The sequence below is a fragment of the Schistocerca gregaria genome, chromosome 2, assembly GCF_023897955.1.
Source record: "Schistocerca gregaria isolate iqSchGreg1 chromosome 2, iqSchGreg1.2, whole genome shotgun sequence".
NCBI lineage: Eukaryota > Metazoa > Arthropoda > Insecta > Orthoptera > Acrididae > Schistocerca > Schistocerca gregaria.
Window position 1 is genome coordinate 416608478 of NC_064921.1, and position 20239 is coordinate 416628716.

General features: G+C 42.2%; 1 protein-coding gene across 2 annotated transcripts in view; it reads left to right on the top strand.

Annotated features, from left to right (window-relative positions):
• LOC126323728 (uncharacterized) overlaps positions 1-20239 on the top strand; it is a 104703-nt gene that overhangs the window by 23835 nt on the left and 60629 nt on the right. The window contains exon 2 of one of the 2 annotated variants that reach the window (XM_049994724.1): positions 9123-10709. The exons of the other annotated variant lie outside the window; for it this stretch is intronic. Coding sequence (XP_049850681.1) covers positions 9123-10351 — 1229 coding nt within the window. The 3' untranslated portion in view covers positions 10352-10709. Of the gene's footprint in view, positions 1-9122; positions 10710-20239 lie in introns of those variants that run through there. 2 annotated transcript variants of the gene reach the window in all.

Below are 20239 nucleotides of genomic sequence, written 5' to 3' on the forward strand. Positions count from 1 at the left end.
TTTATCCCAGGCATGTTCGATAGGGCTCACGTCTGGGGAACATGCTGGCCACTCTAGTCGAGTTATGTCGTTATCCTGAAGGAATAAATCACAAGATGTGCACGTTGTGGGCGCGAATTGTCGTCCCAGAAGACGAATGCCTCGCCAGTATACTACCGATACGGTTGCACTATCGGTCGGAGGATGGCATTCACGTATCTTACAGCCGTTACGGCCCCACATAATGTCACCCAAAAACAGCAGGGAACCTCTACCTTGGTGCACTCGCTGGACAGTGTGTCTAAGGCGTTCAGCCTGACTGCATTGCTCCAAACACGTCTCCAACGATTTGGTTGAAGGCATATGCGACACTCATCGATGAAGAGAACGTGATGCCAGTCCTGAGCGGTCCATTCGGCTTGCTGTTGGGGCTATCTGTACCGCACTGCGTAGCGTCGTGGTTGCAAAGATGGACCTCGCCATGGACGTAGGGAGTGAAGTCGCGCATCATGCAGCCTATTGCGCACAGTTTGAGTCGTAACACGACGACCTGTGGTTGCACGAAATGTATTATTCAACATGGTGGCATTGCTGTCTGCGTTCCTCCGAGCCAAATGCACTAGTAGCCCTTGGGCGGAATGAGCGAGCGAGTTCCTGTCTCTCTGTATCTCCTCCATGTCTGAACAACATTGCTTTGGTTCACTCCGAGCCGGCCATGGTAGCCGAGCGGTTCTAGGCGCTTCAGTCCGGAACCACGTGGCTGCTACGGCTGCAGGTTCGAATCCTGCCTCGGCCATGGATGTGTGTGATGTCTTTAGGTTAGTTAGGTTTAAGCAGTTCTAAGTTTAGGGGACTGATGATCTCAGATGTTAAGCCCCATAGTGCTTAGAGCCTTTTTTTTTGTTTACTCCGAGAGTCCTGGTTGAGAGCCCCTCCTGGCAGAAAGGAAAATGCGGACGCCATCAAAGCGCGGTATTGACTGTGTAACCATGGTTGAGCAACAGACAACACGAGCCTTGTACCTCCTTCTTGGCGGAATGACTGGAACTGATCGGCTGTCGGACCCCCTCCGTCTAATGGGTGCTGTTCATGCATGGTTGTTTACGTCTTTAGGGAGGTTTAGTAACATCTCTGAACAGTCAAAGGGACTGTGTCTGTGATACAATATCCACAGTCAACGTTTATCTTCAGGAGTTCTAGGAACTGGGGTGATGCAAAATGATGTACTCTAACTGAAATCTTTGCGTTTATCTTGACATTTCCAAGTATACCTCCTTCTCTTGTGATTCTTAAACAGATTATTTGCTATTACGGACTGGGATTTATTGCAGAACTTAATTAGTCTCTCTTCTCTCTCTTTCCTAGTACCAAGCCCATATATTTCCGTACCTCTTTCTTCTACTGTTTCCCCTACAACCGCAGTCCAGTCCCCCATGACTGTTAGATTTTCGCCTGCCTTTACTTACTGAATTATCCGTTCGATATCCTCAAGTATTTTCTCTATATCTTCATCTTCCGCTTGCAACGACGGTACGTGTGCCTCAGGTCTCGTTGTCTGTGTTGATTAGCTGTCGATTATGATGACAACAACCCTCTCTGTTCACAGTAACTCACTCTCTGCCCTACCTTACCATTCACAGCGAATCCTAATCCCGTTATACAATTTTATGCTCCTATTGATATTACCCTATACTCATCCGACCAGGAATCCTTGTTTTCTTTCCATTCTACTTCAGTGACCACATTTATATTTAGATTGAGCCTTAGCATTTCACTGTTCAGTTTTTCTAGTTTCGCTACCACGTTCAAACTTCTGACATCCCATGCCTTGACTCGTTGTCTATTCAGTCTTTTTCTCATAGCAACCTCCTCCTTTAGTCCCCTCACTAAGATCCGAATGGGGGACTACTCCGGAATCTTTTCCCAATGGAGATCTCATCGTGACACCTCTTCAATCACAGGTCACAAGAACTTTGGATACAGTGGTTTCCATTGCCTTCTATATTGTCATACCGTTGGTCATATCTGATTCTTCCGTCATTTAGGGGTAGTTTCTAATTTCAACGGCGAGAGGGTGCCCTGAACTTCTGACCGCTGTTCCGCCATCTTTGACATGGCCGTTGGCAGAACGAAGGTTAGCGTTATGCTAAAAGTTCTCGGCTACCATTACTGATGATTTTTATTCATAGTTTAAGCTGTGCCGGCTTCGAGCCTAGAACCGAGAACGTTTTGATTGTCAATCAAAGCTGCTACCCTTAGACCAAAGAATGTAATATTGGACGGCTACCGTCATAGAAATTTGTTGCAGTCCTTCCTAGAGGGACACTACATTCTCAGCTCTGGTACAACTTAACATTCTCTCATGCAAATCTCCTGGTTGTCCTGATGATGGTGAACGGCAACTTTCTAGTGAGATGAACAAATTATTTTTACGGCAGTAGTTTTCTCTTGGGTCATCAGTCATCTGTCTAGTTTCATGCGGGTCGCCACGAATTCTTGTCTTATGGCTACATCTTCATCTCCTAGTCCCACGTGCACCCAACTTCCTGAATTATTTGCCGTTACATTCCCATATTTGTTTTATCCTGTAGTTCTTACCATTTCCGAAGTGCAGCGGTAGCGCTACCGCCTACCACGCAAGGAGGCCCGGGTTCGATACCCGGCAGGGGTTTGGGTGTTGTGTGTCCTCCATCATCATTTTCATCATCACTGACACGCAAGTTTCGGAAGTGACGTCAACCAAAGAGACTTGCAATACGGTGTCCGAACACCGAAGGGGTTGTTCCGGCCAATAAATGCTATACGATCTTTTCATTAACCACCTACAGCTCCCTCTAGTACTATGGAAGTTTTTCGCTGATGCCATAACACACGTCTTATCATCCTTCATCTTGTCCCTTTTCCACGTGTTTCTGTCCTGACCAATCCTGCAGAGAATCTCCTTTTTACTTCTCAGTCCACCAAATTTTCAATATCCCTCTGTAGCACCACACCTCAAACGCTTCGGTTTTCTTTTTCTGCTGTTTCCCTACGGTCCGTGATTCTTATTTTTCTTCAAAGGCAGCAGAATAACTTCATCTTCTTGGTTGTCGTCGAATTTGAGATAAGTTTCTCGCTAATCTCATTTCTGATACTTCTCATTACTTTGGTGATTCTTCATTTTACTCGTTGTCTGTGCTCATTCAGTATGTCCTGTAATTCGTTTTGATTGTGGATTGTAATGTCACCAGTGAATCTTGCAGTTAATATATTTTCACCCTGAATCCTTCTATTATTTCCATCGTTAATTCTTCGAGGTAGATACCGAATAGAAAGGGGAAAGACTACATTCTTGTCTTGCAGCATTTTTGGTGCGACACTTCGTTTCTGATCTTCCATTCTTATTGTTTCTTTTTGGTTTTTATACGTGTTATATATTCCCCATCTTTCCCTGTAGTTTCCACCAGTTTTTCTAAGAATTTCGAAGACCTTGACAATTTTATGTTCTCGAATGTTTTTTACTGATCGACAAATACTATGAATTTGTCTTGAGTTTTCTTAAATCCCACTTAAAGTTTCGTGCACAATGTCAGAACTGCCCCTGTGTTGGCGTCGTCTTTCCTAGAGCAAAATTGATCGTTATCTTACAGACACTCGACTTTCTTTTATACTCATGTGAATATTATTCTTGTGAGCAGCTTGGATGTTTGAGTTGTTAAGCTGACTGTGCGATAATTCTCATCTTATCTGCCCCTGCTATCTTCACAGTTGTGCAGATAATATTCTTCCGGAAGCCTGATAGTGTCTTCAGATTCCACACGTGAACGTAACTAGTCGTTTGGTTGCCATTTTTCCAATGATTTAGGAACTACTGGTATGTTACTTGTGCCTTCTACCTTATTGTATTGCAGATCAGCCAAAGATTCAACCGGAAACTTTGCTAATTTCTTCCGAAATGGTTTTAAAATCCCAATTTCCGTCGCACTCTCTGTCAACATGCTCCGACACTTCTTCGGATACTAGTTTAACATAAACAGCGGTGCTAGGAAATCGTACTGAACATTAATCACTTCTTATTTAGACAGTTTAACAACGTATCTTATCCATGGATCAAATTCCAAGGTTGTGTGGACTTCATGAACGAACGGAAAACTAAAACAGAGGGTACGTCTTTGAACGTCTGTGGCCTCTTACCTGATCTCCTTCTGTATAACCAATACTACTCTATGTGATCAAAGACATCCGGACACCCCCAACAACACACGTTTTTCATATTAGGTGCATTGTGCTGCTACCTACTGTCTGGTACTCCACATCAGCTTGTCATTCAGTCATCAAGGGTAGACGGGTGGGTCTTCGGCTCCGAAAGTCCATATCGAAGATGTTTCTTTGAATGGTTCACACACAGACACTTGTTGATCGCCCAGCATTGAAATCTGCAGCAATTTGTGGAAAGGTTGCACTTCTGTCACGTTGAACGATTCTCTTCAGTCGTCGTTTTTCCCGTTCTTGCAGAATCTTTTTTAGGCCGCAGGGATGTCAGAGATTTGATGTTTTACCAGATTCCTGATAAACACGGTACACTCGTGAAATGATCGTACGGGAAAACACATAATCTCTACCTCGGAGATGCTGTGTCCCATCGCTCTTGCGCCGACTATAACAGCACGTTCAAACTCACTTAAATCCTGATAACCTGACGTTGTAGCAGCAGTAACCGAACTAACAACTGCGCAGACCCTTGTTACCTTTTACAGGCGTTTCCGACCTCAGCGCCGTTTCCTGCCTGTTTACGTATCTCTGTATTTGAATACGCATGCCTATATAAGTTTTTTTGGTGCTTCAGTGTATATAAAAGGCAGTATCCTGACTGAGTGACTCATCATCGCCCACCCCAAACAGCTTGAAATTTGAAGAGGATATTTATGCTGTAGTACGTGTCGTTTAAGGGAGCTTTCGAAATTCAGTCCCTAAGGGGGTGAAATAGTGATTGAAAGCCTTTGGAAAATTTGTCAACATTAAGGCAATTTTGAAACTAGACCACTGAAAATTGGTATTTGATTTCTCGTTCAGAAATAAAGAAATACGTGTTTTAGCAATTTTTGGAAATTTAACCATTACGACGATAAAATAAATGGTGAAAGTTTTTTTCAAAATAAATCATTATTAAAGAACTACGAAAGTATTTTTAAAGATGTATCTATGAAAATTCGTATTTGATTCCTCGGTTGGAATAAAAAAATACCTGTTGCATTGCTTTTGGAAATTCAACCCCGTAATGGAGTGAAACAGGAAATGAAAAGGTTTATGACATTATCATTATGAAAATTTATATTTTGGTTCTCTGCTGTAAAAAATAAAATTACATGTGTCTCTGTTTTTGGAAATGCGACCCCGAAGGGAGTGTGTATGAAAACTGATATTTTACTTCTGGGTTAGACATAAAGAAATATGTGTTAGAGGATGAAAGTTTCTATGGAAATATCACCACAAGAGCGCAAAACGCATGATTAACAAAACCCTTAGACTCCAGTTACCAGAATCGCTTTCGTCAGAAGTATATTAGGAAAAGACCATACTTTACTAGCCTTAATTGGCATGAGAAGTTGAGAAGGGGTCGCAATAAGTGAACCAAATCAAAGAAAGCTATTTGACAGTCACCACGAAAAGTTGCCTTTCTCGGAATTGCATAGAAAGAGGAAAAGCTATGAAATACATTAATTTTTCAGTAGCCCTAATATTTGTTTATTTTTGATCTAATTCCTACGCAAACGCAAGCGAATCAGCGGGCGCTAAGTCACTGCAGAATAATTACAAAATGTCCTGCTTTATACACTTCAATGAAGATTTTACTGCTCTAAAGGTTATTAGAAAAGAAGTTATAATTTATGTCATCCACTAGTTACAAATTGCTGTAATTAGAACTGCAAGTGTATTTCACACATAAAATGAATAGAGAGTTTTCTGCTTTAGACGCTGTTCTCTCAATACGATCGCAATTGTTCGGTTATCTACGGTCAGCCAGGAATTCTACTTCTGATTTCTTGTTTTCCTCATTTGATTTTTCAAAGTCTGGATTTACATCACTATCATCTGTACACGCAGGATTATCTTCCTATTCACTACATTTTCCATTCTCTGTGTTTTGTGAGCTTCTTCGAGCAAGTCACACAGAATGTTAATGTCAAAATCGAACTTAGTACCATGCATATTTTGCTAATTACCGTAGCAAATATCGAGATCAGCACTTAATGGGGCAATGTGAACATTTTGCTAAGTGCGACTGCTTGATAATTCTCCAAAGATGCCACTCTAAGATAAATGCTAAATGATACAACGAATGTGCCGACTATTAGCAAACAGGCACATCGTTACTAAACATTCGTCATATTTAAGACAGGAGCATCAGTGTCGGCAAAGCGCTGGAGCCGGCGAATAAATAATTCAGCCATGTCTGCCATGAAGGTACGCAAGAGCACGTGTTGCTCATGTGTCTAGCTCGGAGGGTACCCAGGGAGGTACGAACTGCGATCGTAAATTTTACGAGGGTTTATTAATCTAGGGTTAAATCAATTAAAGTAAATTCCAGGATGGTTTATTTGAAACGCACGGGCTAATTTCGTAACTTTTATTGGGTGGTAAGGTGTGGAATGACTCCAGAGATCAAATGAAAAGCTGCTAGAGGAAATAAGGCTGGCAAGTAAGCCGCTGAAGGTGCGGCCAGTCAGAGAGCTTGCATCAAGTCTGGCGTCTCAGAGCAACTATTTTCATTTACCACGAGCCTGTCACTCCTGTTATACGACACGTCTCTAAAGCCGACTCTGCTCGATTCATACTTCATGTTGTAGTATTCTTCTTCTTCCTGAAACGTTTTTGCTTTTGCAGGTCGTTAACAGAAGCTCTTCTGAGCTTCTCTTCTCTCAGACAATCTATCAACAGCATCTTCTCCCATTTTAAATCCTCTCCTGTTCACACCATCCTTCACCTATCTTCTCCTTATTGTTCGTCGGCTTCCAATTCGTCTTTCTCCAGATTCACTCCATTCTCTTGCTATTTTTGGAGGTCTTTCTGTTCTCATTCTTTCAATGTTGCCAAAACATTTAAGCCTTTTTTCGCCTCCATAACTTCTTTTAGAGGCTTGATCTGGATGGTGTTTTCTCTTATACCATCCCTATCCTGTCCAGTTGAAATCAAGAGGATCGATCTATTTTACTTGATAAAAAAATTGTAAATCCAAGACTGAATAAAAATTTCTTTGTCCACAAACAACCGGTTTCAACAGACTGTGCTGTCATGTTCAGGCCTTCAAAAAGCTTTGTTGTAAAATGTGTTCATTTTAAGTAGGATCTCACTCCAAGTTGTCGTGTAGATAAAATGTAGCTACATGCTAACTGTACTTTCTAGACTTACTCAGGATCCCTCGTCGAAAGCGCATTTTTGTTGCCTGTCTTCTGCTCAGATCTTTCTTTGTCCAAATGCAAATTCTAATCCATACACTAAAAAATAGCAGATAATATGGCTTTTGCGAGTATTTCATGATGTTTGCTTTGACAAATATTTTACGATTTCTAATAATGTCATGTACACAATAATAAAAAATCGAACAATTTTCTGTTCTCTCTGAAATTTCATCCTTGATGTTTCCTTTCTTGGTTAATTTATTTTCTAAATTCTTGAACTGCAACTTAAATCCTTATTTTTTTTAATTTTTCTTGCTGATTTTCAGTATTTCACTTTTTGTTAAGCTTACTTCCATGCTTGCTTCTTCAATTATTGTCTGCCAAGTACTGAGCTGTTCTTCCAATTTCTGCTCATTTTCTTCCCAAATCTTCACACAGGCTGCATATGGTGTGATTTTCATATCATCTGCTGTAGACCCTTGATGAACTTTCCTTATGAAGTCGCCCATGATTATATTAAAAAGCACTTGTGAGACAACACTTGCTTGTCGAAATCCTCCGTCCGTTGTGAACCATTCTGATTTTTTGCCGTCTATCATAACACAATTTAGGCATTTTTTGTAGATGTTTATGATTCTTAGTTGAATACTTTTTGACAGTTCCAGTCTAGCCATACCTTGCCGTTTCTCTTGCCTTGTAACAGTATCTTAAGCCTTTGTTTTACATCTGTGACTGCAGCTGCGACGTCTTCCCAAATAACTATTTCTTTTCTACGTCCTGTAAGCCTGTAAATATTGCTTGTATAGTTGATCTTCCTGGTCGAAATCCTTGTTGTTCTTCCATTAGTTGTGGTTGTATCTTATTACTGAATTTCTGTAAAATCATCTCTTCATCTGTGTTGTAATATGACAGCCAAATAATGTCCTATGTCATCTTGCCAAGCTGCCCTTAATGTCTTATTGAATAAGTTTTTTTTGGTATGTCGGCTCTTATGTGATAGTCTGCGAGATTTCGGCCGCTCACTTACGTAATAAAATAAAACAACTACAGCCGCCGTTTCGATGTTATTTTAGCATATTTCAACCAGTTTCGGTTACTCAGCACACCATTTTCAGGCCTTTACTTGCGCCGAGGAGGTGAACTCCAGTCGTATACACGATCCCATCAATGGCCAACGTATATGAATTGGTTGCCACAGAATACTATAAGAGTGAATATGTGCCTGCAATCATCACATGATGTCCCTTTTGCAGTATTTTACGGAAGTCAGTTCTTAGATGTTGGCCACTGATGGGATCGTATAAACGACTGTAATTCACCCCCTAAACTTAAGGCCTGTAGATGGTGTACTGAGTAACCAAAAGTGGTTGCAATATCAAAAAATAACATCAAAACGACCACTGATGACGGTGATCTGTCCTGGACCCTCCGTAACATGCCTCCCCCCTTCCTTGCGTCTAAGTGCCAGCTCTATGTTTCACCATTTTACCCCTTTTAATTGGCAACAACAGGCACTCATTATATACAAATGACAAACACAAGTAACACTTCATAAAAGTATTGCGAGGTAGTTTCTGCGTTACTCCAATACTCATTTCCATATTACAGAACTGACTTTGACCATTTACGCCTGTGTGAAGCCGAGAGAAGGGCAAACCACTCTACTCTGGGAGGCAGTGGCGAACAAATTTAAGCATACGTGACTGCATATAAATGTGAATGCATGAGCTGCGGCAACATGGCTGACACACGGTTCCCCTGCAGATTGCTCCGTGGGCGTGGACACCGCCTCGATGCCATGGCCACAGCCGGTGCTCCTGTCGTCCGGAAACGCGCAAGACTTCTCCAGCTTCCTGCTCCCCAACGGTACGGGCAACCTGAAGGTCGGGCAGGGGCTGCAAGTCACCGTCGCCTGTCCCGGCTCCAGCTTCCTCCTGCTGGATAACGCCGGTGACCACGTGACTGCCGAGTGCGTGACCGACACCAGGTTCTCCGTCAACTCCGTGGAGTACACTCTCAACGCGCTGGCGTGTGTCGAGGCTGTGACGCCCACGGCGCGCTACACCAGCACCTCGTGCGGCGCCTTCGGACACTTCTCCGTCGTCGAGGTGGGTTTCGCTGTGGGCACCGAGTTCTACCGCCTGTACGACGTTTGCTTCTCCAACAAGACCTTGACCACTTTCTACACTCATCACACCATCCCCGCCTCCATCGACGGGTATCAGGTGACTGATCTCTCGTCGGCCAACTGGATCGACAGCGGCTTCTACGGGGATCTGGACATCGAAGCTGCGTACTCGGAACAGAACTGGACCATTGGCGACCTACTTAACACAGACGTTGACGACTACTTCGCCGAGGGTCGCCTGGAGAGAGGCGCACTCGCCCCAGCGACAGACTTCATGCTGGAAGCGCATCAAGTGGCCACCTTCTTCGGCGTCAACTCGGCTCCGCGCTGGACGCAGCTGGACGAGGGCAACTGGGCGACGCTCGAGGACAGCCTGCGCAACGTGACGACGACACAAAACAGGGACCTGGAGGTGTACACCGGTGCCTTAGGCGTTCTTGCGCTCAACAACAGCGACGGCGTGCCTACGGCGCTCTACCTGTCGGGGGCTAACGGTAGCAGGAACACCCTCCCGGTGCCCAGGTACTTCTGGAAGATGGCCTACGATCCGCAGAGCCGCCTGTGTGCTGTTTTTATCACTGTCAACAACCCGTTTGCCAACCAGCAGGAGCTCGAAACGCACTACCGCCTGTGTACAGACATCTGTGATAAGGTCAACTGGCTGACGTGGGACCAGTCCAATCAGACCGCAGGGCTGTCGTACTGCTGCTCCTACGACGATTTCAGGCGAGTTGTTCCGGGAGTGCCGGAACTTGACGTCAAAGGCTACGTGGTAATTTCTTCCGGAGCTTCTGCGGTAGCGATGTCACTCACTGCCGCATTAATTGCAACTGTGACCTTAATGAGTAGTTTCGGTGGAGTCTGAAATTACGTTTAGTCACAGAAACGTAAGTCACCTCTGAAAAATACTTCGCAGAAACCGTGACGTCTATATTCCATTGTCCCAAAGGGATTTGATTGTAAGAGGTACTGTGGTGGGCAGTAGGAAACTTTCACCTCTCTTTCTCGTTCCTGTGACATACGACTGTGGTTTTACAAAAGCTACATTACTGCACAATATTGGTACAAAAATAAATGAAAGAGTCTTCGTTCTGTGTGTTGGAAACTGTAAAATATTTGCTGAACAATACTTACTAATTGAATTATCTCTGTTCTTAAATGAAAATGTATTTTTAATGAGAGTTCTTTATGATGGTGAAATAAAAGATAATAACAACGAGCAAAGATATTTTTATACTGTGCTAGCTGAGTACACAGCATTACCTGGGTATGTATTCCAATTTTATCTTAGTTCATTTCCTTCTTCCCTCTCTGTCTAGCACCTTCTTCTCCTCATACTGTGCATCTCCTCCTCGTACCTTTTTCTGTCTGCCCATCAACCATCCTCCATCTCCTCCTCCCCTCATCTCTGTCTTCACCTCCAGCCGTCTCTGTTCAACATTGCGTAATCACTACTGGCTGAGCAGGAGGTTGGTAGCTCTTACCCCCACTGTAATTCTTTCCAGATAGTAAGCAACAAGTGTACCAGGTTTAGTTGAAAACGATCCAAGGATGTAGAAGGAGCTCTTTAGCGGTAACTTTACCCACATACTCACCTGTCGCATATATTTAACACTTTTCACACGTATGTGTGCATCTGTTTCACCTCCATGTGTAACGAATTACGCTTTACAATTTCGTCTCCACGCAGGTCATTGTTTACGAAGGCATATCTCTTGAATTGAGTATTCAAAAATAGTTCAAATGGCTCTGAGCACTATGGGACTCAACTGCTGTGGTCATTAGTCCCCTATAACTTAGAACTACTTAAACCTAACTAACCTAAGGACATCACACATATCCATGCCCGAGGCAGGATTCGAACCTGCGACCGTAGCAGTCGCACGGCTCCGGACTGCGCGCCAACAACCGCGAGACCACCGCGGCCGGCAATTGCGTATTGTGCAGCGGTATCATTTTACAGGTTCACTCAGTAGTACATGTGGATACTGTCTACAAAATGTGTTGTGAATAGAGCCAGTAGTAAAGAAGTAATAGATTAAAACGTCATTTACGATGCGGCAGTTTTACTGCACGAACAGCGAAAATATAGTAAGCGACAAACATTTTTTCTTTCATCGTTTTGTGTAGAGTGGGAAGGGTGAAGGGGGTCAGCGATAAGCTTCGAAACTGTGTGAAAAGTTTGTTGTAAGTCGCTAAGTGCACTGATTCTCAGATATTGGACGGGTATAGTCCGGCTGTCTGCGCGCGGTGAGCTGCGCTTCTTTTCCACCGCCACCCGCACGCCTTTGAGAGAAGCTGGTTCTTTGCTCCACGGCACTCGTACTTCTTCCCAGACACTAAGTCGGGCTGAAATCGATGGAGTGGTTGAGGAAGGTATATGGAATATACATATATATATACTTCCATTTTTGTAATATGTACCGATTAAATAAATAAAGTACTAGTAAGTTAAATTATACACTGACATTTACTAGAGAACTGCTTCCTTTGACGCTAATGAACAGATACTTCTGAGCTTCATTATAAGTATATTTATTATATTTTGAGAGGAAAAAATGAGTTTTGGAATATGTCGTCTGCATTAGTTCCGTGATATCCAGTGTTAAGTCTGTTACAAAATACTACACGATGCCAGGCTCTTCAAATCAGTTTAGCATTGGCACTCAAACCCGAAACAAAGGAAACTGACGCAAATGTGGGATTATGCAAGTGTAATGGTGTCGAAATCTGCAAAAGGGTCTTCAAAATAAAATTTATCACAAAACGTATGGTACGCAATAAGAAATTTAACAGTTACGGCGATAATGAAATTACTGTACACTACTAAGTGAATGTACACTTACGGCCATGACAATTTTTTCTGATATGCCAGCACTTTATACTTACACATAATGCTTTATACTTATACATAATAAAGTTCCGTCTTCATTATTTAGGCCCCCAATTCTAGGTAAGTGACAAATTTTCGACATAATATTTCGTGTATACAAATGTTCATCTACACCTACGTGAATACTCTGCTATTCACAATAAAGTGCCTGGCGGAGGGTTCAATGAACCACCTTCATGCTGTCGCTCTACCCTTCCACTCTCGAACGGCACGCGGGAAAAACGAGCACTTACATTTTTCTGTGCGAGCCCTGATTTCTATTATTTTATCGTGATGATCATTTCTCCCTATGTAGGTGGGTGCCAACAGAATGTTTCCGCAATCGGAGAAGAAAACTGGTGATTGAAATTTCATGAGAAGATCCCGTCGCAACGAAAAACGCCTTTGTTTTAATGACTGCCACTCCAATACACGTATCATGTCTGTGACACTATCTCCCCCATTTCGCGATAATACAAAACGAGCTGCCCTTCTTAGTACTTTTCCGATGTCATCCGTCAGCCTCACCTGATGCAGATCCCACACCGTACAGCAATACTCCAGGTCAGGGCGGGCAAGCGTAGTGTAAGCAGTCTATTTGGTAGATCTGTGGCACCTTCTAAGTGTTCTGCCAATGAATCGCAGTCTTGGTTTGCTCTACCCACAATATTAGCTATGTGATCGCTCCAATTTAGGTTATTTGTAAATGTAAACCCTAAGTATTTAGTTGAATTTACAGCCTTGTGTGACTTTAAGCGTAATCGAAATTTAGCTGATTTCTTTTAGTTCAAAAATGTTTCAAATGGCTCTAAGCACTATGGGACTCAACATCTTAGGTCATAAGTCCCCTAGAACTTAGAACTACTTAAACCTAACTAACCTAAGGACATCACACACACCCATGCCCGAGGCAGGATTCGAACCTGCGACCGTAGCAGCCCCGCGGATCCGGACTGCACCGCCAGAACCGCACGGCCACCGTTTCTTTTAGTACTCGTGTGAATAATTTCATATTTTTGTTTATGTAGGGTTAGTTGCCACTTTTCGCACCATTTACTAAACGGTAAATGACAGCATCATCAGCAAACCATCTGAGAAAGCTACTCAGATTGTCTCCTATGTCGTTAATATAGATCAGGAACCATAGAGGGCCTATAACACTTCCTTGGGGAACGCCGGATATTACTTCTGTTTTACTCGATGACGTTCCGTCTATTACTACGAACTGTGACCTTTCTGACAGGAAATCCAATATGCTCATAGTGAAACTGGTCGGTTGTTGCGTCTCTCAGTACTGAATGCCTTGTAAGTAGAAGATTTTAACCACACCAAGAGCAATAATTTTTAAGCATGGACGAGAGAGCTTCAATATCTCAAAAATTCTTTACTTTTATTTTCGAAGAAAGAAGAACTAAAGAACTGTCGATAGGCTGAAACCGTGTACGATGTTAATGACCTTCAGCGAAATCGGCAGTAGCACCATCCTCTGTTAAACTCTTGTATTATAATTTTCTTTTCACAATGGATCAAAACTTCATTTGTCAACTATGCTCCAAAACGAATTCTTTAGCAATTTCTAAAGTAGTCAGGAAAATTAGAGGATTAACCAAAATTTTCTGACATGTATTGTGGAGCAAATTCTGTGCGGAAGTCTTGAAACAAAACTGCTAACTATTGTTTCAGGGCAATAACCACGGTCGTTCCGATGGTTAGGTACGCGACTGCTTAGTAGCGTGTTGCTCAGGTACTTGACGTCCTAGAGTCAGCAGTGTCTGGCGCTCAGATCACTTCAGACACCTAGCACTGTGTAGTGCACTAATGACGTCACTTACCTGAAATGTGGCGTACGAAACTATGAGAACACATCGGATATTTAGACACTGAGTGAAATAAGAGGTACCACTGACATGACGGTTTTATTACGATGGCAGTTTGCTAGACTTACAAGGGAAAGCTATCGCACTGTAATGTGCTGCCCGACAATTACTTTTGTTAAACATGTCTGGAATTGTAAGACTTATTAATGACAGGAAGTATGTTCCGGTAGAGATCCAGACGTGGTCGCTGCTCTTCCTGAACAATGCCAAATTGTCCCCCACGAGACTGTCAACCGTCACGCCGACTTCATGTCAAGCTAGCGCGAAGCGGTGTTGGCTCTTTGCGATTTCCACACTCCGTATTAAACGACAGCCACGGAGGCTGGGGTTGATTTACGAGGGTAAAATGAAAAGTATTGCCTCCACCTTCGTTAATTTGGTTTGGATGGGAATATTTTACTAAATCAAACACAGAAACAATCCTTAGAATGTGATCTTTAATTACCAATATTCACTTTACCACATAATCACCAACCAAATTGGATACATTTCTGCCAACGATGAACAAGTTTTCTGAAGCCGTCACGGAAGAAGTCGACTCTCTCTTTCCGAAATCACACTCTCACAGTTCTCTCAACGTCCTCATGTGAAGCATAATAATGTCCCCGCAGATCGTCATTCATTATTGGCAACAAATGGATGTCAGACGGTGCTAAATTTGGACTGTATGGAGGATGTCGTACGGTGGTGAGATTCAATCACTGAAGTTGTGCTGTGGTAGCACGTGAAGTGCTACTAACAACATAATACATATGACGATGCAGGTGCTGATTTTACATTTAACATTTGACGATGCCACTATGGCTGCAGTACATTAGGACTTTGTTTTTATAAAACAGATCTGATGATTGTCATTATAGACCGAAACTGGTAATCTGTTAACAAAAAGTTTGTGACCATAGATGTAAATTAAAGGAAACTTATTGACAAAAATGTTGTTCTCAAAAAAATATGGCTTGACTGAACCCAGTATAATATTTTATTTGGTTATGAGAGGCAGTAGTGACTTACCAGGTGGCTTGCAAACGAGCAGTTCAATTCCTGTTCGTATTTGGATAGCAGATAAAAACAGGTAAAAACTCTATCAGATTTAATTAGTTTGAAAAGAAGACGACAACTTTCAGATACACAATCAAGACAACTAATCAAGAATGAATAGCAGAACCAACGAACTGTATCATAATAAAGTGATAGTAATTTTTATCGTGCCAATAAATTACTGCGGAATGAGCCGTCTTGGAGATAGTGTCATCAGCCATCGCCAGATCGAGAGACAAGAACTACACAGAATCATTGTTGTAATCTTTTATTTGTTAGTTTCCATTGTTACGCGTGACCTGCACCCTAGAACATATTTCAGTGCGTGATTCAGAGTTACTCGTATTGTTAATATCTATAGTGCATCAAGACAGATTGAGTTTTCCGTCTGGTTGCGTATCGTTACCTTTGTATCTCTATTCCTCTCTTTCCCTCTATCTACGCTAGAGTGTGCCAGACGTGCATGTGGCCAAAGCGCTTCATTTACACATGCTTACACGCTTGGTACAATGCTCGGAAGGATTGAATTTAAGGGGGCCGGCCCGACGTCTAGTTATGTTAAAATTGCGCAATGGAGGTGGAGGGCTCAAGCAACCAAGTGGGCAAGTAAGTAAACGCGACGCTCTAACATCTATAAGGACTCAACTTTGTTGGTAACATTGCTCTCTACACAAGACTGGGGTTTCTAATGACCACTAAATCCATGACATCAAGTTTATAAGACATTTATTATTTACATTCCCAGAAACTTTACAAAGTTAATAATTGCAGCAAAGAAAGCCAAGTCAAATAACTTCTACTTTTGTCTCGCACTGAAGGTGCTTAAACTAACAGACATCTCGTTGGTACTTAAGCACTGGGAAAGAGGATGGGACAACGTTGCTGCCCTTGTGGTCCGTCTGCTGGGACAGTGATCGGAATTCGCTCCCAAGGTTACTGCGTGGACCGAATAACAAAAATACTTTTGGCGGTAAAACGGGGGACAAAGCAGACACAAACGTCTCCCATATATACAAAAGAAAGCAAATTCCTTAAAAAAAAATCCTGTGAAATATGGCACACACAAATAAACAATTAACAGCACACGCAAGCATCCTCACCCTAACTAATTTCCAAGAACGTACTGGTAGCTCGCTGGCAGTGCAATTCGACACCACGTGAGTGACCGATACCAAATGCTAATTTCTTTGTACTCACCCCTCTGTTCGTTCTTTCTTTTCATTCTATAGAACTGGTCACACGCTCAACCTATTCTTTATCAAAGTAGTTAGGACGTGGTGCTTGCAAATTGGGGTTAAAAGGATCCGTGAACAAAATTTTTTGAGATGGCCTAAAAAATTACGTCACACGCTTAGAACCTTAAGTTACTCACACGAAACACACTCATCTCCTACCAGGTTTTACACGGAATCGTCATCGAAATTATTCAGCAGCCGTTACGGCCACGTGTTAAGTTAACTAGGTGGGGTGAGGCACCAGGTTACTTTAACATTGCAAAACTCTGCTTCTAAAAGTGAAACTATACGATTTTTTTAGGGCTGTTACTGCTCTCGTGTGCTGAAGGCACCAAGTCGTTGCAGAACTATAAATGGATAACACGAGCCCCCATGCTCCCCTCTGGAAAAGGAACCCTAACCGAAAACTTTACAGGCAAAATTTCTCAAAAAATGAATGAATGGCCGTAACGACAGACTAACTAATTCAGTCCTGAAAAATAGCGGATTTATAACAGTGTAACACATAATACCTCATCCCACAGTGAAATTGGCGGCAAAGACGGAGTTGTTGTGGTCTTCAGTCCTGAAACTGGTTTGATGCAGCTCTCCATGCTACTCTATCCTGTTCAAGCTTCTTCATCTCCCAGTACCTAATGCAGCCTACATCCTTCTGAATCTCCTCAGTGTACTCATCTCTAGGTCATCCTCTACGATTTTTACCCTCCACGCTGCCCTCCAGTACCAAATTGGTGATCCCTTGATGCCTCAGAACATGCCCTGCCAACCGATCCCTTCTTCTAGTCAAGTTGTGCCAAAAAGTCCTCTTTTCCCCAATTCTATTCAATACCTCCTCATTAGTTAAGTGATCCACCCATCTAATCTTCAGCATTATTCTGTAGCACCACATTTTGAAATCTTCTATTCTCTTCATGTCTAAACTATTTATAGACTATCTTTCACATCCATACATTGCTACACTCAATAAAAATACTTTCAGAAACGACGTCCTGACACTTACTCGATGTTAACAAATTTCTCTTCTTCAGAAACGCTCTCCTTGCCATTGCCAGTCTACATTTTGTATCCTCTCTACTCGACCATCATCAGTCATTTTGCTCCCGAAATAGCAAAACTCATTTACCACTTCAAGTGTCTCATTTCCTAATCCAATTCCCTCAGCATCACACGACTTAATTCGACTACATTCCATTATCCTCGTTTTGCTTTTGTTGATGTTCATCTTAAACCCTCCTTTCAAGACACTGTCCATTCCGTTCAACTGCTCTTCCAAGTCCTTTGCTGTCTCTGACAGAAAATCTCTGGATTTTAATACCTACTACGAGCTTTTCTTGAGTTTCCTTTACTTCTTGCTCAATATACAGACTGAATAACATCGGGGGGAGGCTACAACCCTGTCTCACTCCCTTCCCAACCACTGCTTCCCATTCTGTCCCTCGACTCTTATAACTGCCATCTGTTTTCTGTACAAATTGTAAATAGCCTTTCGCTCCATGTATTTTACCCCTACCACCTCCAGAATTGGAAAGAGAGTACTCCAGTCAACATTGTCAAAAGCTTTCTCTGAGTCTACAAATGCAAGAAACGTAGGTTTACCTTTCCTTAATCTCTCTTCTAAGATAAGTCGTAGGGTCAGTATTGCCTCACGTGTTCCAACATTTCTACGGAGTCCAAACTGATATCCCACGAGGTCAGCTTCTACCACTTTTTCCATTCTTCTGTAAAGAATTCACGTTCGTATTTTGCAGCAGTGACTTATTAAACAGATAGGTCGGTAATTTTCACAAATGTCAGCACCTGCTTACTTTGGGATTGGAATTATTATATTCTTCTTGAAGTCTGAGAGAATTTCGCCTGTCTCATACATCTTGCTCACCAGATGGTAGAGTTTTGTTAGGCCTGGCTCTCCCAAGGTTGTCAGTAGTCCTAATGGAATGTTGTCTACTCCGCCCTCGATTCCGTCCGCTCAGTTCAGCCACTACTCCAAGAGTGACTCTATCATGGGGGATCTCAATGGCATTTCCCCTTACATGGAGGGGAGGGGGACCTGTTACCAACCCCGAACTACCCCCTGGCAAACAGGTGCATCATCGCTGTCTTTACTCCAGGCTTACGTTGGCACTAATCGACCTGCAGGGTGACCACATCTCTGCCTTGGCACTACCAGCCGACGAACTCTTAATACAAACCCCAAAGTTAATTAACCCAAGGCAACGTTGAGGAATTAAGGAAAGGAAGCGCATTTGTGTAATTATGAATTAAATAAACAGGTAGTCCACTTCTTCACTCGAGTTAAACTAAAAAAAAAAGTGTTGAAAGTATATTCAATACAATGCAACAAAAAACTAATTGTAAAGAGATGGAACAAACTGTTCCCTCTCAAGGTAATTATGATAGTATCAATAAGAGTCAATAGTCACAGGCTGATCAAAAGATCGAACAGAACCTGAGGTTTCCCGACTGTAACGTAAACTGTTCGAACAGTTCGAGCCGCGTTCAACTCGGCCCTACCTGCCCGGGCCAGAGCTCTCTTCATGCTTAAGGCCTCGGCGTTCTACGCCTCTCACCTCTTGGCGAGCGATACACTCCGGACGGAAAGCAACACTCTGTGGCATCGAACACGTAACGTAACGTAGAGATGAAGAATAAACATGTAAAAGGTTAATAATATATGTTTTCTTTTGAAAAGCTTTAAGATTTTTCAGGTGAAAATTTCGGAGACATTAATTTCCTTCACACCCTGGTAATTCTCATTCATAAACTTTCTGTGTGCAGCAATATCTTTACGCGCCACTACCCCAATGTTAACTCCATTGTTTCCGTCTGCTGCAAATGTTCGCCAGTGAGACTGCACAGATTCCATTCTGCCACGGCATCTCTCAACGATGCCCCAGTGAGCGTCGACCCTCTGCAACTATACTTCGTTCATCGTAAGAGTAAACCCGATGTAAACAAAAAGAAACCCAGTGATTGGCTAGCAGTCATTGTTCTTGTACACTGGTGTTGTTCCGGTCTAGGAAGTAAGTCCAACTTATGTATTGGATATATCTCGTCAAATGTCACTGTAAAAGAACCGTTGAGGCATTCTGATGTATTAACAGCCATCAACGTATTTCTTAATCATACATTAGCTAAATAATTTTTCTTTCGAAAATCGTTTACAGTCACACAATCTCTGTAGACACAAATTAAGCTTTGATTATCTCGATCTGAAAATTGATGACACTGCTTCTTGCTTCGCAGTGAAACACGTAAGCGAAACACCGTTAATGGCGCTAAACAACTTATCTTTAAGGTTTTTCACAAGATTATAGAGAAAAATCAGCTTTTAAATTTTCAAGAAACAGAACGTAATAAATATAAGGGACATTAGGTCAATTACACGTGAGGAGTTAACGGTAGCGTCGTAGAATGATAACCGTATGTACTGGTTGGCGGCGGTTTCAAACTCTTTCTGGATTATAAATTTTTTGTTCGGTTTGAATATCTAAATCATTTAAATATAAAATTCATCAATCACATGTTAGTTAACTCATACTTAACCATCATTTTTCAAGAACAATGCACGTCTTCTAATTTATAATTACGTATCACTCATAAAATTCTGGTTTTCATTGCAAACATATGTTCTTAATTATCGATTTTTTATAAAATGCTGTTAAAGTTAAGAAAACATTACACAACTAATTTTTTTGGATAAAATGAAAAATCAGATACTCTTTATCTGAACA